The sequence below is a fragment of the Equus caballus genome, chromosome 14 (genome assembly GCF_041296265.1).
Source record: "Equus caballus isolate H_3958 breed thoroughbred chromosome 14, TB-T2T, whole genome shotgun sequence".
Lineage (NCBI taxonomy): Eukaryota > Metazoa > Chordata > Mammalia > Perissodactyla > Equidae > Equus > Equus caballus.
The window spans coordinates 83,009,191-83,033,548 of NC_091697.1; the positions used below are offsets into that span (position 1 = coordinate 83,009,191).

Below are 24,358 nucleotides of genomic sequence, written 5' to 3' on the forward strand. Positions count from 1 at the left end.
GCTTCAGACGTACCTTTGGGGAGTCTGGTGGGGGGAGCATTTCTTGCCCAGGCATAGAGAATATTGGCTTTGTCTGTACAGACGCCTTCATCACAAAACCTGAAGAAAAAAGAAAGCAGCTATAAATGAAGATTCAAGTAGTAAAATTCATAAATCACTCACGATGAGGGGAAGGGACGGGGAAGGTATTTGAAAGCAAAGTAAGGAAAAGTACGTCAATATATCATCATTATAGTCATATCAGCTCTAAGATCCTAATGAAGACTAAAGCAAAGAAGAATTTTACATGTGAACAAGGCACACATAAAGGCAGACTTTTTGTTTGTTGCCTGAGGTGAAACAATCCTGTGAGGGAGATGTACAATTTATAATTTGATATGTGAAATATACTCTACGTAATCAGGTAGAAAAGTAAGCATTACATAGAGAGTGCAGATAAACCAAAGCTAACACAGTGGAAATCTGGAAGCGGACTAAAAGAAATGTCATATACGTTTCCCTGTGGGGAATCAGTGTTATCAATAAAACTTTGGCCACAGCAACAAAGAGTACACAGTGCCCACGTTCAGTAGGGAAAACAATAGAAGCATAGCCCACTTACAGGGTTCTTGGCGTTATGACTACTGGTTGATGCTATTGGTTGTGCCATTTGTAAGTTGTTTTATTTTGTGCAAGTCTTAACCTTACTGAGCCTCAGTTTTCTCCTTTGTAAAGCAAGGCTAGTTATATTTACCTTATATACTTACCTTATATTTATATTCTAAAAATCAAATGAGATAGAAGTGAAAGCACTTTACAAACCTCAAAGCACTATATCAGGGTAATGCATTATTTAACAAAATATTCACTTTATCTAAAGATTCACTGTTTAGAGGCAATGTTGTAGGATGAAAGGAGCTCAGGCAGGAAGACATATCTGGAGTGGAATCCCAGAAACTGCCCTTAACAGCTGCATATCTTGGGCATGCTATGAGTCTTCAGAGGCTCTTCCTGTGTGGAAGCCTCTCTGATGGGGCTGCGGTAACATGTGTAAGACACCCAGGATGGTAACTAGCACACTGGTATCTACACTGAAAGATCCAGTTTCATGAATGGTAAACTGTCTGACTCCAAACTACACCTTTTTTCACAATGCACTATATCTCTTAGTTTGTTCTGTTATAGAATTGGATTTGTTGAAAACACTATTAGGTGACATTTTTAAAATGCATTTATATATTTGTGTTTGGGGAAACTGGCACCAAGCAAGGTCAGAGTCAGGAGTTTAGGCAGATCCGAAATGTCTGAGGACTTTCAAGGACAAGAACAAATACAGCTTCTTGGCTAGGAGGTTGGCTCACATAAGAGAAAATGTGCACTGTCCATGGCCTGGAAGGGAAGTGAGGGTAGACCGTGCTGGCTTCCCAAACAGGTTAAAAACTGAGGCTAGAAACCCGGAGAACAGCCAGGCCTCAGGTAAGAAAACTACCGGTAAGAGGTACCTTCATACTCAGAGACAGGGACTTCTAAGATGTTTCCTGCTTATAGCGAGAATGGTCTGAGAGGATAGGCAGTAAGTGCAGACAACTGTTATCCGTCTGAATACAGGGGTGAGGGACTGGGAACCAGGAGGTCCCTAAGGTTATGATACTGGCTCAACACAAGGTTGACCTAAGGGAAGCCATACTGTAGAAAAGAAACCATATTGTAACTTTGAATGACCTCTGATTAACTAACCCAGACACGCTCTGTAGATTTCATGGCTCCTCCCAGCTGCTCTAAGTTGATAACTTTGTTCTTCTGAGTTCCTTAGGAATGTGATAAACCCCGGGCAGAGAGTCTATGTTGATAGCCATCATCAAGGACAACTGAAAGATCAGGGTATAAGGGTGTTCCTCTGGTCTCTGATGCATATCCCGTAAAAAAAACCCAAAAGACTATCAGGAACTAAGAACAGAGTCTGCCCCTACCTGGAGATCAGATGGAGGCCCCACTGGTATTAGGTCTGTTTTTCAGGGACTGTTAAAATTTTGGTTGTCTCTACTTCTTATCCTTCTAGTCAGATTGATTATAAAATGTGCCTTTAGATGTTGTTCTGAAACTGTTGAGCAAGGTATAAAATTCTAATAATGCAAAATATCAACCTGAAGCCAGGAACAATAGAATATTTCCAAATGAGTGCTAGACAGTTTTATTCCTCTAACCCAGATCTACACCCCAATTCAGCAGGAGGAAGTAAGATACAGTCATCACCCCAAATTCCTCAAGTATGAGGAATGACCAAGGAACAGGAGGGAGTGAAACTGGAAAAAAGTTAGCCATTGATGATTAAGTAGCTAGGAACCAAAGTTTTTTTTCCCTTTTTGTAATTACTGATTATAGCTTTTAGTTGTTCCCCCACTCATTGTTTACTGTGCTGTTTAGGCAACAAGCTATCTGACTCCCACTAGGTTCCTATAGATAACATCTCCCTGGAGCCTGGATCACCGTGGTAATGGGTGTGTGAGCTATTTTTCAGGAATTAGAACCCCTTGTCCACTTTAGGCCAGTTGAGACCACCAATCCATCAACTGGGTCCATGTAGATGTCCAATAAGTGACCTTTTGAAGTCAAGAGGCTAAAAACTCCACCCTCAGATCATGCTCATGCAGCCATTTTGTGAACATGTGTCTTATGAAGAGGCATGGAGTGTGACTACGCTTGTGCAGATCATTAATTACCTCATCGCTCCTCACTTCTAATCATCTATCTCCACATTTCAGACCACCTTGCCCCTTACCCCATAAAAATCCCTGAGTCCCCATTTTCAAGGAAGTAGATTTGAGACTCATTCTCTCACTTCCTCACATGGCTGCCTTGTGATTAAAACCCTCTCTCTGCTGTAATCTTGTCGTCTCGGTGTTGGGTTTTCCAGGCGGCAGTCAAAAAATGAACCCGGTGCAGTAACAGTTATGGTCAGTAAATGCTCTTGCTTCTACAAATCAGGCTGCAGAAAGAGACTGGGTAATGTGCAATGTAAAACACATCAACCAGTGGTTTCTTACTGTTCACTGTCAAGAACAATATACTTAGGATGAAGGATCATTACCATGTAAGATTTGTGTCTGTGACATCCTCGTGCCAAGTGTGCTAAAAGGCTTAGGGTATTGGACAGTGCCCAAAAGCAAAATTTTCCTCTTTCGCCTCATGCTATAATAGTTTAAGAAATGAGATTGTCAGATGTGATGAACTTTGTATCTCACTGCTGTGAGCTACTAAAATTTAAAGATCTGGGTGGCAATTTTCATAGCTTTCAACAAAGATCACAAATATACAAGCGCCTAACATCAATGTGATGACAGTCTTAGGTTAAACAAGATAATTGTTTCCTCTGATAGGGAAGTCAATTCAGTCTATGACTAGAAAGAATCAGAATGAAATATAACAGAGAAAACTGGTTTAGTAAATTTTTGTAAGCTACATATTTGATTATGTCATTTGCTGGCTCAAAATCTTTCAAATGCATCCCAAAAACAACATCAAGATAAAGTCCAAACATTGTAGCATAACACATAAGGCCTTTCATGATCTTGGGCCTTGTTATAGCTCCAGAAAAAGCCCCTTTTTCATCATGCCAAGCTGCTACCAGTTTCTAATCCCTCGCTTTTCCACTGTTCCCTCTGCTGCAAAACTCCTTCCCCAGCTGTCTGGCAAACTTGTACTCACCTTCTCCTTCAAGGTTCACTTCCAGTCTGCCTCCTCAGGACGCTTTCTCTGAGCCCCACCCCATCCAACTTCCACTCTTTAACCACAGAACTCGTCCCAAGCATCAGCTGACTTATCTCCTCTCCAACCAGGCTATGTGCACTTTGAGGTTTGGGGTGTTATCTTTCACCCTGTACTCCCAGCACCGGCAGCCCTGCCTGGCATTTAGTAAATATTCAAGACATGTTCAGAGAAGTTAACTTGTAAGTAAGTTTTTAACTTTTCATATATAAACACTTATTGAATTGGCCTGAATTTTACTTTACCAAGTATAATAACATTTTTCAAAATTTTATTTAAAAAGTTTTAGGGGCCAGCCCTGATGGCCTAATGGTTAAAGTTTGGCATGCTCTGCTTTGGTGCCCTGGGTTTGGTTCCCGGGCATGTAACCACACTACTCGTCCATCAGTAGCCATGCTGTGGCAACATCTCACAAAGAAGAACCAGAATAACTTACAACTAGAATATACCACTATGTACTGGGGCATGGGGAGGGGAAACAAAAAGGGAAGAAGATTGGCAACATAAGTTAGCTCAGGGTGAATCTTTGCGAGCAAAAAAAAAAATGTTTTAATTAAAACACTAAATAAAAATAAATTTGAATTATTATTTGCCTGGTATTTTGTACAAATCAGCTTACCATCACTCTCACAAGAACACTGCAAGCAGGTTATACTTTACAGCTGAATAAGCTCAGAGAGTTTAAGTAACTTCCAAAAGTCACACAGCTAAGCCATGATTCAAAGCTCTGGCTGTCACATTCCCTTATATCTCTATTCACGACGCTGATTTATGGGCAGAGAAGGATTTTATATGAGATAAGCTTTGATGGCTACTATCACATCTGAACTAAGTTGAAAGTTGTGTATGCAATGGTGAAATCAAATTCTAGATAAAATAAGTTCTTTTGACTTATTAGCAAAGAGTCAATGATTTTAAATGTTATTCTCTCATCAGGTCTGGTAAAAAACAAAAAAAAAGAGCTTCTAAAGCAAACTTTGGTTTGATTTTTAAAATCTTGTTTTATAATTTTTTAAAAAATGTATTAAACTCAAGACTGAGTAAACAATGATTGACTGGAGGGCCCTGGGATATTTGAAACTAATCCTAAAACTTAATGAGTGAGAGGACTAACTGAAGAAGAGAAACAAGAGGCCAAGAAAAATGAGTCCTAGACTGGAGGATACAATGGAGTGGCAAAGAATTTTTGGATAAAACCCCTGCACTTTTTCATTTTCAGATTTCCATTTCCCTCTTTAAATTAAAATAGAATCATATTTTCTCCACATAAAATGACCAACAAGGTGGTATTGCATACTTTGGCTTTCCAAAAAGAATCCTACAAAAATAGAGAGGATTTTTCCTATTCTTATTAATAACAAGAGTCTTAAGGCTAGGAAGCAAAGTAACCTTTGATCAATGGCTGTTGTAATTTCAGGCTTCATCAACCAGGTTTCTTATTCTTATAATTCTAGCAGCTTCTCCTAAACACTCCTCCAGATTAAGCCAATTAATTGTGAAAAGATTCACAGAGCTCCCTCGTGGTATCTTAGTATTCACAGTAAAAATGATGAGAATTAACATTTAAAAATAAAACTCTTTTGGATTCTTGGACCTTTGCTATAGAACCTTTTCACCTCTAATCCATGGGGAAACCATTCAGATGGCATGAATATTTTCAGACTATGCCAGCCACTGAAAAGTGCTAGCCTGTCAGTTTGAATTATCCAAATAAAGCATGACTGACCGTTAAAGTACTCTCTGGTTGTATCTGTTAAAGGCTACTTAGAATCCAAGGTTACTCAGGCAAGATAAGAACTGACAAGTCATTTCTGCTTTTGGCAAAAAAAAAAAAAAAGTTTTTTTTTAATGAAATTGTCATGCCCTCAAGTTAAGTCCGTAGGGTCTTAAATTTCAATTTTAATGTGTTAACTATCTAACAGACCCACAGGAAAATTAATCCAAAGTTAGAAAGTTTCTTTAAGAAACACAACAGAAAATCAATGGTAGACATGGAATATCCTTAACTTTCAATTGTATGAGCCTGTATGAGTCAGGTATGCAAATTTCATTAACTGCTCTATAAACCCACAGAACATGTTTTCCAATTCAGACAAATCTGATGTGAATTTCAAAGCAATGGTATGCATTAACATAGTAATTAGAAGGATACTTAATGGGAAAGCTAAATAAGAGTGGTGATTAAAAGGCACCAGCCTGATAAACAGCACTACAATATCCTCTCCCTCCCAGCCCACCAACCACACCATGAGATTAGAGAGGCCATAAAGTTCCCAAGTGCAGAGGGTGTGTCTGTTTTGTCCACACCAAATTCTCAGTGCCAAACAAAATGATTGGCACATAGTGGATGGTTAATAAATATTCTATTAATAAATGAATAAGGATGATAGCTACCATTTATTAAGTACTACTATGTGCCAGGCACTGCACCAACCACATTACTTACTTCTCTTCACTTACTTTTCGTGATGACCCAATCACAAGGTATTACTAGCTCATTTTACAGATGAGGAAACAGACCAATATAGGTTAAATAATTTAACCAATGGTTATCACAACAATCACAAGTCGTAGAGCTGAGATTTGAACCCAGGATGCTCTGATATCAAAGTTCTGGCTCTAGATTAAATGTTACAGCACTGCCCAATAATACTGTTATTCTGTTTAACGTAAATACTAGACTTGTGAGGACAGAATAATGTTCAAAATTATGTAATGTTTGTTTCTGTTAAATTGTCAAACAGTTACAACCATGCCATTCTGTTTCATAAAAGTGACTCTACCAAGAATTTGTCAGTTGCTAAGGGAACGCCTATCAATATTTCTAATCCAGCCACCTAAAAATCAGCCAAGGAATATGATAATTGGAGACTAGAAGTTAGAACAAGATGCTAACTGTATTTTAACGAAGATCCTTTATACTATCCTGATATGCAGTATAAGAATCTATAACAGTATTAAAGTAGAAAAAGGAAATGGATACAATTAATTTTAGCCTAGCAGAAATTTATGTCTCAACTTTGCTATACACTCAAAGACACATTTTATTGTGCTTAAAACAAGAGACAGCACAGATTTTGGAGACTGTGTTATTTCTATTTATACGCACAAGAATGTTGAGTATGTTTAACTTTGAAAGTTTCATTATGGCAGAAGAAACAAAGAGGGGACTTCAGAAGACACACTGTGAACCTTGCTGTATAGTGTATAGATGACAGGTAGCTAGGATATGGAGAGGGTGCATAAAGACAGCATATGCAATACCATTCTCAACCAAAGAATCATTATCACCATAAGAGAGGCAACAAAGCTGTGGTGTTATCTGGAAAACAACATCACCTAAAACAACAGTCATTGAAATGAGCAACCAAGCAGGATGTCACATACAGGCTTCTATACATATATATATTTATATGTGTTAGCTACTTTTCTCTTTTCCCTCATCAGCATCTGTAACCCTGTGGAGATAGTGGCATTTAAGAAGACACAGCAGGTGGTTAATAAATAGAAGCAGTTGAAAAGGATTTAAGCTAAAGCTTCATAGGATGGGAAAGCACTACGGCTTTAGCTGGAGAATGATTCCAAGTTACAACAGCTGGAAATAGCCTCATTTAACCAGCTGGGAGCCTTCTTTTCAAAAAGGATCCAACAACCTGTAGAGGCCATCTTTGATTTGTAAAGAGTAGTTAGTTATAAGCGCCATTAGAAGTAGTTTTCAAAGCCAATATTAATTACTAAGACTAAACATAATAATTTTAGCTCTACGTAGAAGATCACGTGCAAAGCAGGATACATACGAAGCCCATTTACTTTAATCACTCGATATTGTGAACACAGTCTTGGTTTGCCTTAAGCCCTAAGTCCTGTACTCAGCAGAATAGAAAGTGGACAAGTCTATACAATCTCACGTTACAAAAAGAGAGCTCTCCAGAATTCCCTCAAATGCCCAATTCGTATGAACAAAATATCACGATTTTCAAAGCCTGAAACTCTGCATAGCTAACCGCTCATGTTTTTTTTTTTAAAAAAAAAGATTGTTAGAGTAAAAATAGAATAAAGGTAATCATAGAACAGATAAATGCAATGTTTCAATTTCCAAGATCTCCTAAAATTTACCATCTTTTAGTGGAGAGGAGTAACAGGTTTTTTATATCTAAAATACCCAGTTTTCAGCACTTCATTTCCTTACTGACCCCCAAAAGCCCCCAAAAGCATCTGCTCACTTATGGCTCATATTCAGCCAACAAAGCTGGGGGACTCAGAATTGCTACACTTTGCATTAAGTGTGCAAGCACAGAGGCCAACAAATCATGCTATTGCTATGCTTGCTCCAATCTTGGTGTTATTACTCTCTGTTGGTCCCCAGATGCGGTTGTCTCCTCCTTTAAAAGCCTGGGAAAGAAGGTATGAGGGTGACATCTGACAGGTACTAATGCCTTCTTGAGATGGCCCAGCAGAGCCCGTGCTTTTCCATCAGCTGGTCCTTATTTGCATCCTCAAGAGGTATGTTAATTTGGAATTGAGCACCAGGCCCACTCTAACTATAAAGGGACCACCCCACAGTATATTAAAAGGCTCACATCAATGTATGCAATTTAAATGCACATGCATATAATTAACTAGACACATTACCAGTGTGAGCTGCTAATCTGGAATGAGACACAAAAGACTGGAATATGTGGAGAGGAAAAAAACTTTAAAATTAAAATGGCTGCATAATGAAAACTGCTTCATGCTGTGTCTACTATTTTCATGTAAACGTAATATAACTGTAAATATATTTTAATGAACAGTAGAAAGAGGCAATTACAAAGAGCAAAGGAGGGCAGCACAACCCTGAAACATCATCAGAATAGCTCTTTGCCTTCATATGAAAAGTGCTGCCTGAAGACAGGGGATGAATTATAACTTCATAATTTCAGGGGAAAAACGTTTACTTTATTAGAGACACATCTCCATTTGCCAACCTGCTGGCAGTGAAAATAGAACATTCAAGTGAAAACAGGAGGAAATCCTCGCCACCAGAAAAGAGAGGAAATCCGAGCTTGACGTTTTGATGTTAAAATATCCTATTAGCTTTTCCTTCTTTCGCTAAAACAGCTTTGTATTCCCAAAAAGATTTCCCTAGAGTGAATGAGTTCTTGATATTCTTAAGCATCAAAAACCATTATGGATATCAAAACCAAAAATAGATGTGAAAGCTTGAGAATCTTCATTTAAGTACTGTCTATATCTTGGAGCAACTGAAGAAAAGATATTCAACCGTAAAATGAGTGTGATAAATTCCATGGCTCAAACATTTTAGAAAAATAATGCAAGGCTTTTGACACTGACAGATTTTTGTTATTAGTAGTATAACTCAGGTGGGAGGATAAGAGGCTAGCAGTTGGAAAACATCCGCTGACTGTCTCCAGGGCTGAGCCTGTGTGGCTCTGTGGGTAGGGAGCAGAGGATGTTTTTGTGAAGCAACTGAAAAGTTCAGCACATGAAATATCCTGTGAGCTCTAATTCTTTAAAGACCCATGGATTTGCCAATATTGAGAGAGAAAAAGTCTATATCATCTTTAAAAGGAGAATAAGGCTGGATTGTGAAAGTCAGAGTCACCAGAAAAGTTTTACTTAATGCCTATCTCCCAGTTTGCAAATTGAACAGAGCCTACATATATATATATATATATATATATATAAAAGATCCTACTTTTAAATGTTAAATGGACACTTTGGTCTTGGCTAAAAGAAGATGAATAATAGTATCAATTATCATCCTTGTTTATTGTTATAAAGTTAATTATAACAAACCTATAAAGTGGGAATATGGGTTGCAAGGCAGATTTTAAAAACCCATTTAACATAACATGGGTATAATGTCACTAAGAATTCTAATTATTCAGTGATGCAACTGAATGGCAAAATGCTGCTTGAGTTGATTCAACCAGTACACATCTCCAACTCCTTATAATGATGCCTTTCCAATCTGACTCAGCATTTGCACGCAATTTATATTCACAGAATTATGGAATTTCAGAGTATAGAGGAGTTCTATAAATGATCAAGTGATAGTCTCTTCGTAAAATGAAGAAACTGAGGCCAGTCCACCTGGGATAAGTAATTTACTGAGGGAATGCAACCAGTTACTTCACTGGTCTTTCACTCTACTATCTATACTGCTTTTTTGAGCAATAATTTTAGCAAAATAATATGCATAGCAATTACTTTACTCAAAATTGCTGTTTTCACTTTCACTTACATTTTTTTTTTTTTTTTTTTTTTTTTTTAGGATGATTAGCCCTGAGCTAACATCTGCCACCAATCCTCCTGTTTTTGCTGAGGAAGGCTGGCCCTGAGCTAACATTGGTGCCCATCTTCCTCCACTTTATATGTGGGACGCCTGCCACTGCATGGCTTGCCATGCAGCGCCATGTCTGCACCCGGGATCCGAACCAGCGAACCCCGGGGCCGCCAAAACATAATGTGCGCACTTAACCGCCGCACCACCGGGCCGGCCCCCACTTACATTTTTCTTTGACTTCTCTCTTTCCCCAACTTGAAAGTCTTTTGGAAAATATATTTTATAGACTTAATTTCAAAATAGTATATTTAAGAATGTTAATATTTTAAAAGGCCCCAAAAGATGTTTGCTCTGATATTCTCTTAACATGAGAACAGTGAACTAGGCTTAGTTTGTTTTATATCTTTTTTCTTCACAATTAGAACCATAATAACATTTAAGTGATGTTCTATTTTTTCACTCATTCTCTTTAACCAACGTGAAGCTAAAGCAGGTTTTAAAAGTTTACATCCCTTCTAGCTGTTTTCACTAATTCTAACCCAAAGGTAAATACTGCAAATTTCAGAAGAAATATTTTTTAAACATAAAAACCAAAGGATGTGATTTGCTGAATAATATTCAGAAAAGCTGTCACAGAATAATCTTTTAATCTCAGAATTTTATTTGCAAAAATTTACTGAAGAGCAAAAACTGGAATGTTGATATCAGAGTACTAACTGTGCTTTGCTGACTCCATTTTTATATAAACTCAGTCCTGTGAGTTGCGTTCCTATGTGATATGCCCCTTTTATCAAATAACTTAAGCCTATTAACAAATGCTTTGATGGTACTTGCTCCATGGAGATTTCCACTAATTGCCCTGTGCTTTTAACAGTTCCAAATACATATTACAATTGTTTATTATAAAAATGACTAGAGAGCAGTTGCTGCGTGCCTTGCATTAGCCTAATGGATATTAGGATGCACAGAGAAAGGTCTATCAGTCTACGTGATTATGCAGGAACAGGACCACAAAACAGATCCCTTCCTGACGCAAAGCAGGACATACTAGTCAATTTGGACTGTTCAGTATGTCTGTGTATAGGTGCAAAACGTGAGGCTTAAAATGCCCAGTTCTTTTCAAAGTTCACTGATCTTCATGAACACCAAAGAACAAAATAAAAAAGAAGATCTCAAGCCATAATTATGCTGCAAGCTTCTGGGGATAGAAAACATAGCTATTTATCTTACAACCTCCTATAGCATCTGCTGCAGTTCTGGCATATAACAGGATTTTAAATAGATATTTATTGACTGTTCATGACATGATATTAAAACTCACCACAGTGATTAAAATAAATTCTAAAACTGCAACAGATACTTGAATAAATTGGAGGCATTGTAGTGAAATGGAAATAACTTTGGATTTGGAACCAGATAACCTAGGGTTCAATCCTGGTCTGACACTAACCAGCTGTGTTACCGTGAGCAAGTAACCGAATCTCTGAGTTGCAGGCTCCTTGTCTGTAAAGTGGGGATAATAATTCCTGTTTTGCAGATACAATAGGATAAAACAAAATGTGTATACAGATCACCTGGCAGTGTCTGGACAAAGGAGTGTTCAATGAACACAGCCATGGTGCTCTTTGGGTTGAATCATGAACTTAAAAAAAAATAAACATCAGCCTATCTATTAGCTAAATTTTCAGTCTTTCTTTACAAGCCATCTACACCTTGACACACTATCTCTGACAACAGACATTATTTATTAAGTCAGTGACCAAAGACTGATGGATGTACTCCATAGCAGATGAAATAACTGTGATAATCAAACCATGATAACCGCATCATGCTCGTTTCTAAAAAAGAAATATTGTGTCTATTTATTAATCAGTTGTGAAATATTCGCACAGATGCACTTGTACTTAAAAAAACCACACACACACATTTTCTACATGCCTTTGTATTATCAATGCATTATACCTTACCAGTAACTTCCAGTGGATGAGGGCATATTGCAACCAAAAAGTAACATATGATGGACAGTATCCATGCTGGCACGAGGTTTGAAGTCAACTGTTAGGAGAAAATGATACATGCATGTGAATACAGGTTACACTTCTGTGCACAAATGTCACGAGAGAACACATCATTCAACAGTTTCAATAGCTGTATAACAAAGATGCTTTGATGCTCTTATGTAGAATGCCCTGGTTGTAAAAGTTATCTTATTCCTTAAGATGAGTATGATTTGATAATTGAATAGTAAACTACTATGTAAAAGAGAAAATAATAATTAATAGGCCGAATATTACACATACACACACATTATTTAATGGAAGATGCCTCTTAAAGTGATGAGAGCATTATTATGTGTGTATAAAATGAAAGCTCCAGGCTCTATCTGCAAGATATATTTCCTTCCAGATTTCAGTAGAGTGCTGAGTATCATAAAACACCGCACAACATTGCACTGAAACAGAAGCCACAGTGACTGGTCAAAACGCGAACAAAGGATTCATAACACAAATTATTACCACCTTAAAATAACAGGAGTCACTGACATGTGATATGGAGAAAACAATTTACCAGAAAAGTGGAAAACGTATCTTTACAAAAACACAGAAGAGGGAAAATTACAGTTCTGGATGAGCATTGTGCACTTGTTAAAGGCACAGTGAAACTTACACAATGTCATTTCTATTTTTCTCCTAATAATAGAGGTTGAAAGACGTTAAAATAAACAAAAGTCAGTTTGGAGGTAAAAAAAAATTAAAGATAAGTGATACTATTATCTATGGTCAGTATTGAGTATGGCTCCTTTTCTGGCTTGGGTTTGGCTCATCCTCTTTTCTTCAGCATTCAAAGTGTTGTCCTACCAGGGCTGTTTAGAAGTCACCTTTCCACATAAAAATGCTAAATACCCTCAAATGATCTTAAGTCTCGGGTGTGTGCAAAATTGCATCTTTTAGCTCTTTTTGTCTGCCTGATAAAATTAACAAAACATCATTTATTGCTAAAATAAGCATCTGAGATATGAGTATTTATAAAATAAAAAGATGTCCTACATCAAATGATAGCACCATGACTTGCAAAGTGTGGTTGATCAGAAAACATGGGGCACCTACTATGAGCCATCTTGACTCACGACTTTCAGGGGAAATAAAAACCTTCCATTTACTGCACTGAAAATAAGAATTTAAAGCCTAAAAATCACATCTTGAGATTTTCATATACCATTTAAAAAACTAACAAAGAAAGGATGGCTGAAAAATGGACTTGATATAACTTGAAGCATTGTTTTTTATTACCAAGGATTACAGTAATCCTAGGAGATCGAAGAAGATACTTTGGAAGGAAAGAATCAATTGGGAGTTGCAACAGTTCACAAATCACAGAAAATCATATTGTTACCAAGCCTAAGTTTGTTAGCAAGAGAAACAGAAGGAAGAAGAGGGATTCTGTCTCCATAGACTCATTTTCCTCCAGCTGAGCACAGGATTTCCTTCCTCCCTTCCAGAATCCTATCAGGGGATCATTCCTTGCAGAAGGAAAATTGAAAAAACCCTCAGGTGTGAGTACCTGGCCTTCATTTGTCTTTTATTTACTTTAAATTTATTTGGTATGTGATACAATTTGTTAGCTTATATTCATTTTTATTAAACGGCTTACATCACTCTGTGGACATCTACAACTTTGGTCTGACTGAATCCACCTCCCACTCTGTTTTTTTTTTTTTTTTAATATCACTCTGCCAGTCCATGAGGAGTTTATCACACAAGAGGCTGACTCCTCTGCTTTTTCAGAACCTACGTGGATGATCACATGGTTCCATCTCCCTTAGATTTCTTTTATTATGGGTGGATTATATAACAGATTTCCTAAGATTCAGTCATTCTGGGAACTTTGGTAATAAACCAACATGGCCAAGTGCATTTTACCAAGAATTAAACTGTTGGATGCAAAACAATCTGAGTTTGAGGTGTCACCTAAAAATCCAGATGGACTATCCAGCAGAAGATTGGAATTATGTGACTCTTGTTGAAGAAAGAATTACATGTTTGAAAATCACTCAAAAATTGAACTCTGAAGCCATGAGGGTGGACAAAAGCATGAGAAGCGAAATTAAGAACCATAGAGAAGGCTCAGGACAGAGTTTTAGGGAAAATCCTGAGCTGTCAGGATCTGTGCAGGAGACTCCAACAGTGTCTTTTGTATATTAATGCAGTCTGTGTACCGCTGTGAAAAAAGGCAAAAAAACTTTTGGAACAAGAGTGGGCTGTCATTAAATTTACAAAATAAAATATTAATGAGCAAAAGATTCAAGTAAGGACAGGGAGGAAACCTGCTCGGAGAGGAAGAGAGCACGAAGACAATAACATACAATCTCCATGGTTTTTCTTTAGGAAAGAAAGCCAAATATTTTGCCTGAGCCCCTGCTTATGCAAGAGGATCTTCTCATTGTCCTTTGTAAAGGGCAAAAAATTATTCCAAGTATAACTTCTCTAGCCATTTTTTGAATTTTTTCTCATTCTGACATACTATTTTAAGAACCCTTATTTGCTCCACATTGAACTTTCACTAGATATGCAATTTAGTTTCTATAATGACAAATCAATATCTTTAAGTGATGGTAAAAGAACATTCCTCAGAGTTCTCTCTCATAAAAACTTACTCTCACTGACTCACACATTCTTCTAGAAACTGAAGGTCTAATTTAAACGTTAAGTAAATTATTGGTACAGGGTGAAAACAAGCAACTAATCATCTTTTTCATATCGTAAAAAGAGTATATAGAAGTTTATATAATTATAGCTCAAAGTGAAATTCACTGCAGGTTGAAATGAAAAGCCCCTCCAACAAAAGGAATATCATCTCAAAATGTAACTCTAAAACAAACAGTGGACACTATAAAATAAAGCAGGATTTGGACAATTTCATTGAAGGGCTTGCCGCCAGTGATGGGGAGGGGTCAACTGGGAAAAGATTAGGTCGACAGGTTCATTTCCTGGGTTTGCTCCATTCCTGCTTATTATGCCTGGCTTTTGCAAAACAAGACCCCACCCCTAGTGAATAAGAATAAGGTCTGTTGAGCACAAGATACATACATGACTATGCTGGAGATTTCAACACTACACAAAACAGAATATGGAAAAATACTTAAAATCACTTCTTAGAAAAATTCCCCCTTCTTTCTTTTTCTCCCATCATACACCAAAGAAATAAAATCCAAGGGGAAGAGAGCCAGAGGATAATAATGAAAACAACTATATTTAAGGGCCAATTCTGACAGGCAGAATAAACAAAGTCAGCCTTAGGATGGTGACAAACAGGCAAAAACACAGCCTTGTGGGAATACTATATCTGATAAAATTAAAAGTGCCACAGACTCTTCTAACTCAATAATAAGATGACAGTTGCTTAAGTGGAACTGGTACTTCAGTCTCACTGGGTGTTAACAGTTCAGATTGCCTGATGTATAAGATCAGAGAAAATTTTACAGGCAAGTAAGTGTGAATAAGTCCTGGGAACCAAATACTTTTGAAAGACTAAGACTCCAGAAATAGTGACTCACGCACATTAATTAAAAGGAAATATGATGACACTGAAAGTACACAGGTTGAACGATTTCTCAAAGGATAATGTCACCTGAAATGAAAGACTTGAAAGTATGTGTGTGGGTGACATATTGAGTAGAGAGATAACTAGGTCTATTTTCCGGAGTTCAAAGCAAAATTTGCTGTAAGTGCATGAGGTTGTTCAGGATTTATGGCCTCTTTTAGCTAACATCAGACTACAATCAGAGCCATAAAATTCTTTAAGAATGTGACCTAGGAGAGAACTTCATTTAGCACTTGGCTTTCTCTCCAGTTTTCCTTTCCAAGAGGATATCCAGGTCTGCATGTCAATTTTGATGTATCTGCCAGACCCAGGATGTGGAAAGATTTCAAAGAACCCGTGTAGTCAAGTGGAGGAATGAGTGATTTAGGAGATATCCATGTACATATAACCAACCCTAAATTACCACTGGAAATGGGAGGAACACCCTTTTTCGGTAAAGATACACAGTAGAGGGATATTATAGACCACGAATAACTAACCTATTGAACAAAAATGAACTGACTTGCAAATACAAGTTTGGATCTCCAGAACTTAGGCATTCTAGAATTGTTGCCTGTATATATCATTAAAGACAATTATTAACTTTGTTTCTTTTTTCCTCCCAGTGGAATCATACAGCAATGATAGTTTATTTCGTATACTAGGGATATTTTTAAATGTTTTTAAACAATTTTCATGAACAATACTTTTCAGTTAGTGTTATGCATTAGAATTACCCTTTGGAGCTTGTTAAAAATACAAGTGCTCAGTCCATCTTAGATTAGTCCCGCCCCTTCCCCCATCAATATCTCTACAGGTCATTCTAGCCGAGTCTAACCATGAAAAGTTTCACAGGTGAAATCACAGGTGATTCTGATTACAGTCAACATTTTTAGTGGCTGAATATATTCTATATCAGCATAATCAGAGTTTAGTTAACTCATCTTAGTTGCACTGCTCTTTTCGATGTACAGGATAAACAGTAAAAGCAAAGTTTCTTTTAAAATAAACTTATGAAACGACTTTCTCAAGGTAAAAACTAGTTGATCCTTTAGAATTGTTTTATTAAAAGATCAATGGAAGCCTGCATCACAACATGCAATTTTGGCCGTATCACCTAAAATTGTTTTAGGGCTAAGGTCTGAAGTAGGCACACAATTAGAGCCTCTGGTGATTACGTTCATGTCTATGATAGAACTGGTGTTCTAATATCGTTAGTGCTTTCAAGCCATATTCAATACTGAGAGAATAAAGAGGCGTAAGGTTCAAGAAACAATAATGTAAAAGAGTTTTCATAATTTAAAAACATTACAGGCTCAAAATCTTAATACCACTCCCATAAACATTTCTTTGTTTCCAAAAGATAAAGATTATACTTAAAAAACCATTCATAGGAACTGAAGATAATGCTCTAAATTGTAATTTAAGTGTAGGCTATGACCAACCTTAATGGTCATACACCTGCAGTGGGGCCAGAAGGTTCAGATAAATGTAAAGCTCACAGCAGTTTCGTCCATTTGGCAGCATATTAAAACGCACAGCAATGGCATATTATATTATCTTTCACCAGCTTTCCACATGACCATAAAGCAATTCTACTCTAAAATAAGACCTTTTGCTTGAACATTTTTAATCAGAAAGTTTAACAGAGAAATTGTTGTTAACTCTTGCTAGCATGGACAATGATATATGAATTCAGAAAGAATCCATAACGAGGTTTATGAGGACTTTAAACTGCTGTTGCCAAATTAACCAAGAAATATGACACTTGAGCAAGCCTATAAATTGAAGGCAAATTCAAAATAAAATAATCCTTACCTCTGAATAAAGGAATTTCAGCATAAAAAAGAATTAAACTTCCAGATGATATACCTTTTAAAATTGAACTTTTTGGTATATGCCAGAGCCAACTAGATAATCAATAAATAGACTTTATCTGCCAGGCTATGCAAGATAAAACAGCATAAGCGTCATTAAGCTCTTTTTCGTAATGTCATCTCTATAATAATCCTCTATTAATTTCCCACAGAATCAACTCCATATCCCCGCTCTCGCCTTTTAAGGCCATGCATAATATTGCACCAGTCTCCTAGGCCACCACATTTCCAACATGACAACCCCCAATGTCCACTCTTCACTCACATGAGGCAGCCTCCTCACTTAATAACCACAACCACCAACACTGTCTTAGGGCTTACCCTGGGCCAGGCTCGTTTACTTCTCACAACGATCCTAAGAGTCTGGTCCTTTTCCTCTCAAATAGATTGAAGTCGTCCCTACTCAAAGAGCTGAAATGGCTACTTCAAAATGACTGTCAAATGCTATGAACCCCTCTCCACTGAAGGACATTTACACATCAAATCTGATTCAAACCTGGGCTTTCTGAGTTGCTCATTTTCCTGGGAGTGGGGGAGGGGGTAGCATTTTGACATTGCATTAACACAGCTATGTCAACACGTCAGTTACTTTTCAGTGATCTCTAGTTGTATTTAGCTGAAGACATTCCTCTCAGCTTTATAAAATATAATGAAATGGTTCCTACTCCTCCCCCTCCCTTTTTTATTTCCTGAGTAAACCCTGGGGGTTATTACTTTGGAAATGTGAGTATTTAGGTGACCAAAAGATGGAGGACACTCAAGAAATACTCCAGGACAGAGTATATAGCAACAGCTTCTCCTTCATGATTAGGACCAAGCAAATCAGGTTTTAGCCACTCCTCAGAGACCTGTAGGATAGTGTATCTTATTTGTGCTATCTCAGCTCTCTCCAAGTAGCTTCACAAAGAAACTACAACAGCTTCCGAGGACACCTGCTGGAAGGTACTCAACAGTCATGTGGAAGACAGAGACTGAATTATTCACGTCGGAGAAAATCCTAGGTGAAGAGAAAAGGGAAAGGACGTGCAGTCAACTAATTGGAGAGAGAGTGATTGCTTGGAGGTGGGGACTCATATACACGCACAAACACACACACACACGTACAAACACACACACATCCTTCTATTTACTGCTGTCAAAGCCATAAAATGTGGATATACGAGCACTGTACCCTGCCAGACCTTGGTCTTTATAGTCACACTCTGTAGTGACCCATAAGAATGATCAAAATTAGATTGTTCCTGCAGTTTTTGAAGTATCCCAACATCGCTGGATCATGTACTTTGTTTAAGAAAGGTCACATTTGGAAGTATTCAGGTCTAATTGTGCTATTCTCCAGGAGAAATTGTTCTACATTCAAGAGAGAAGTCCAAGAAAATGAAAAGCAATGAATCATTAGATTAATTTCATCTATTTCTAAATTCAGTGGCTTCTATGTCATTTGTATAGCGCAATGTGATAGATAGGGCCCTGCCATCATTCACTAAGGAAAAGACACATTTATTTACTGGTCATCCATGTGAAGGAAAGCAAGTGGATGAAGATGACAGTCAAATTTCTTGGCTGAGTGGGCTGCTGTCAGAGCCAATTCCTCTGAGTGTCTGTAAAACACCTTTTAGACAGCATCACAGTTCGGTGGTCAAATGCAGATTTTATCATACCTTCACCCGTTCCAATTCTGCGATTTCTTGTTAAAACAACAAACAAAAGCAATGCTCTAGGCAAAGCTATAATCTTGTTCAAAATATAAAAATTATACTTATCTTCATTATAGTATTTCCCCAAATACCTACTTTAATTCACATTTAACAATTCAATACAGACATATAACACATCAAGCACATTGTGTGTGCTCATATGTAACAAGACAGGCATATGCACATATAAATTCCATGACAATTGTGATGGTATCTTCTCAAAATTAAGAAGTGTGTTTATCTAAAATGAGTTACATAATTAGTCACACAAGCATAAAGCCAAAATTATGAATTATTCAAATGCAGCTTTGGCTTTTAACGCCATCAAGAGAGCTTGTTTTAGTCCTAATAAGCAATCTGAATTGTACTCTACCTTTTATGATTTTCTTCAGGAATTTGAAAAGCAAAAGGAGAAAGTCCTTTTCACATACCATAACATTTGTATTCTTGTCTTCTAGAATTCTACCAGCCTGTGATTTCCTTGAATTTGTATCATACCTCACATCCCTGTTGCCTAGTCAAATAACTGGCACACAGTAGAATTTTAAGTTTGCTGAATTTATGAACAAGTGGCTTTGCTTAAAAAATAACTATTCCCTTATCTTCAAACAAGAGTATAACTTAAAGCAAAAAAGTAAACTGATTATTCAACACGTTGCCTTAGAAAACGGCCAAACACTTTCTTACTGCTCACACACGTATTAAGCAAGTAACTATTGAGTCCCTACCACATCCTGTGGCACATATCCTGCTGGCATTCAAAAATTTTAAAGACATACATAATGAAAGCAGAAGGGAGAAAATGATACGTGTTTTAAGAAAAGAATGAACAAAGCACTATAGGTCTTTACAAGTCTTCATTTTCAACCATATCTAATCTTATGATCAGGCACCCTGACACCCAGAAGTGGGGACAATCCACAAAAAGGCTAAAGCTTCATTCATGGAAAAGCCTTGGTTACCCCACAAGTAAAACTTTCACTTGGGAATCTGCAAAAGCCATGTATGATCACCCTCCCAACATACAACCTATATATTCAAGCCCTTTTTCCTCTGCGAATATTCAAGTCTTCATGTGTATTTTGTAAGATGGTTTGAAGTTTGTTTTACTTTTTGGCAGAACTGACCAGAGCGTTCCCAGTAGGGAGTGAAGGTAAGGGAATGAAAGAATAATTGTGTTTGATGTGAGGAAGACAGAGAAGTACTGTTGCTGTATTTCAGTTCCATCTATCCACTTGATAACTTCTTCCCTCTCTCCCCTGTAACCACTATCCTCACACCCAAATCTGTTATGATTTAAATGGCATACAAGTAGGGTAACATATAGCTAGTAAAAAGCTTGGGCATGTCCTTACCCTCTCCAACCCTCTGTTTCCTTTTCTGTAAAATGGATTAAATATGCTTAGTGTTCAGTATCTTGGTGTCTGGCAAGTCCTTAGTAAAAGATGGCTGGTGGTGGGCTAATTATATGCACAAGGATTCTGTACAAACTATTGTCCTAACACTTGATTAAATCACAGACGTAGATGTCCCTATCTCTGTTTCTCTAGGTATAAAATGGGGCTACCTACAGGATTGTCCTTAGAATTAATGAGATAATACATAGAAAATCGCCCTTACTTATTCCCTTACAAAATGATTCATTGGTACTTCTCTTTGGTTTTCAACTTTCCAGTTCTAATTTGCCTACACCTAAACTTCTGTGATTGCAGGATCATGCAAACAACCACCACCACAAATCACCTGGGGGGTAGTATGTTAAAGGACTCACACTGAAGATGAAGCAACCCTGTTGTGAATGGATGACAAAATCTTTAGTACTGCAATCCTCTCAGCAATAAAGAAGAAATACTGAAAATAGTTACTAATCTTATAAGATCCTTTAAGGACCTTAGAACTTGGAACACTTTAATCTTAGAAGACAGTTACATAAGAAAACGCAGAAAAGTTTAGCACCCTGGTTCTAATATAGCACTTTATGTGTTTTCTGTGAATATTTTTCTTGACCGAATATATTCACTTGTACTTTTCAATTTTAAATTAAGCGAAAGCAAACACATTTGTATAAGGAGAGCAGTAACACATTCCAGGATATATATTTATAGTTCTTAGAGTGACCAGTTCTGAAATCATATACTACCACTAACTTCCAGAAACAAACCAGTTACCTATTAATGTGAGACCTGGAATATTGCTCTGAAACATGACTACCATATTTACACAGGTGTGGAGAGTGGCCTTCTCTTTGAAACAGGAGGACTCAAGTCTACCCCTGAACTAGGACAAAGAAAATATAAAATTAGTAAAGAAAAAACTTCATGTAAAATTCCTTTTTTATGAGTAAATATTATTTTCTCCCTAGGCTGCCACACACTCAAATGTGAAATTGAGGAAGTCTTTATTGTTAATACTCCATCCTTCCTAACTTTTTTCTTGGTAATGTTCAGTTATTATACAAAGTAAAAATAGTTAGGCAATGCTCAAGTTCCCAAGGTCTGGCTTTCATTTTTTAGGAATTAACTACAGAGCAAATTTTGTTTAGAGAGTGTTGTTACAGGTTGTATTTTCTGTCATGATTGCCACCAAAGTGTATGAAAGAAAATAATAAATGCACATTGCTCTGGCTTTGCAGGTCTATAACGTATATTCCTGTGGGGAGTACCTCATGAAAATTCATCCTCAGATGGCCCCAAGGCTACTGTAGACATTTTACAATTCACATAATAGCCATTTCAGACTGCCCACTTGAAGATTAGTTTCAAGGGACCCAAGTATAACTCTCATTACCCTCACTTTCTCTCCAAAATCAACATCTCAAACCAGAAAAGTGAAGGAGGTGGAGAGAGATGACAAATCAATGAATAATTTGCCAATCACACCTCTTTCCTAAACAGTTAAAAGTCTGTCACAAGGGATGTTTAAATTCAAACAAGAGAGATGAAAATAAATGGTGCTTCATCACTTTTCTTATCTGATTTAAAGGCTCAGCTGGGGAAGGCCCTGACATTTAAGAGTTCTCTTATTTTATAATATAGACAACAGGACTGATGTTCCTTCCTTTCTCCCTCCCTCCTTCCTTCTCTTGTTTCCTTCTCTCCTTCCTTTCTCTGTCCTTCCTTCCTTCCCCCGCTTCCTTCCTTCCTATCCATCTACCTGCCTGACAGGCAACAATCGTACATTCCCCGATGTTGATTCTAAGTGCAGTCGATTGATAGCATGAACCAGGAGGTAAATATACAGTCTGTTGAGTGGAGCGGAATTAAACACCTAGTCACAGACAGAAAGCCAATACTCTGCAAATGGGACCACACGGTATCGGGGGACATTGACCTCTGCATGCAACTCCTTAACTACTACTACTCATGAATCTCTCCAGATACAGTTTGTAATCTTGTTTCTCAGTAGCTCTCTCTAGTTTGTTTCTGCATTAGGCATGATAAATGCATTTTAGAAACTGACAGTAAAAGATTAATAAGCTATGACCATCAAAGAGAACTTTTCACTTATTTCAAATAGCTGCCCTCCCTTCAACTGCCCACCCCCAACAGCATCCAATTAATACTTACTCACGAAGGTTTCCTCATCCATTGGCAAACGCATCGACATGCAGAAGTATGTATCAGACTGTTAAAGAAAGAAAGATACAAAATCTGAATTAAATTGTTGCTGGTAAAGAATAATAACTAGTGAAAGCATGGCCTCTATGGTCAAAAAAGAACTACTGGTCCAGTGAGGTGAAGTTGCTGCCAAACGCTGGGTGTCAGGTGAATGGAAGGGCTAAGTCTAGAACTCAGGTACCCTAACGTTTTTCTAAGACTCTTTCCTAAACAGCTTCAAATCCTACTTGTAAAACCAATTATCAAGAGCGATCTTTCTAGTATTGTCATGGTTAAGAGGCAACGTTTTAGATGCTTCTATAAGAAGAGTGAAACAATAATGCATTTGATTTAAAAATGGTAGGAGCTCGTTTTGACCACCTTTGCTATTTCCATAATTAAATATTTAATTCCCTGAAATCACTTTGTGACTGTCCAAAATATTAATTAGAGAAGTACAATGAATAAAAGTTGGTCTTAAAATATATTATTATATTTTGGTTGTTCTCCATTATTTTAAAATTTTTATGCAGTACACTGAAGAAATCAACATTAATTCAAGTTATTCTTTCTTTTCCAGTTATTAGTTATAAGAGACTAATCTCTTATCTATCTAAATGGCCATTTTTCCACTACGAAATATATTAATATCAAGAATTTTTAGTGATAAAACTTCCAATTTAAGCAGAATGGGGTTCTGTTGATCTATGCATTCCACTTCCTTAATGGAAATCCATATGCGGTGAAGTACATGCTATGGTTGATAATATACCCAATACAAATAGAGACTGAACTCATTTAATAATTCATACTTCACGGAGTGTCACTGCATAGTGCTAGAATCAAGAGACACCACAAACATGGGTAGAGACCATTTGGGTTTCTCCAAACCTACTGGTTAGCACTGAAAACCTGTGAAATTTGCATCATTTTTTACTTCTGAGTTGGGTGGGAAGCAAAGAGGTTCAAATATACACCAAACGAGTATCTTAAAATTTGAAAATTTACAGAAATATGATTCAGTCCTCATTACTACTTTGTATATGCAAACTGGTTTCATTTCTGAAAAAACTTTATAATTACTTAGATTCACCCTTATTTTGATAAGAAGGAATGGGCTGGGAAAGGTTGAAGGTTGCACAGTAAGGAGGTTAAGCCACATAAATGCTAGAGGTGTGAACTGTGTATCCAAAACCCAAGAACTATTTTGGCAAAATAATGCTCAGAGATCTTACAATCACACACAAAACTGCTCATAAATATTTTTCCAATCTCTGAATTACCAGTGTTACAAAACATATCTACTCTGTTCTAACGTAAATAATAATAAACTCAAGATTCTTTTCTATGTGATCATCCTGAGCTATGAGTAATTCAGCACTGGAAGATATTTAGTGGCTTCAATAGCTGCTGCTGCTACTATTACTATTTCTAGTCAACAATTATTGAATGCTTATTATGGCCAGGCGTGGTTCTCAATGTTTTATTTGTCTTATACCTTTAATAACCAAAACAATCCAATGTGGTAGATAGATACTACTATGAACTCCATTTTAAAGACGATAAGAATAATAA

General features: G+C 37.1%; 1 protein-coding gene across 51 annotated transcripts in view; it reads right to left on the minus strand.

Moving 5' to 3' along the window:
* The window catches only part of PAM (peptidylglycine alpha-amidating monooxygenase), a 274,367-nt gene that overhangs the window by 91,235 nt on the left and 158,774 nt on the right, over positions 1 to 24,358 (minus strand). For all 51 annotated transcript variants that reach the window (NM_001081767.1, XM_070232839.1, XM_070232848.1 and 48 more), the window contains 3 exon segments: positions 14 to 99; positions 12,001 to 12,088; positions 22,754 to 22,811. In NM_001081767.1, coding sequence (NP_001075236.1) covers positions 14 to 99; positions 12,001 to 12,088; positions 22,754 to 22,811 — 232 coding nt within the window.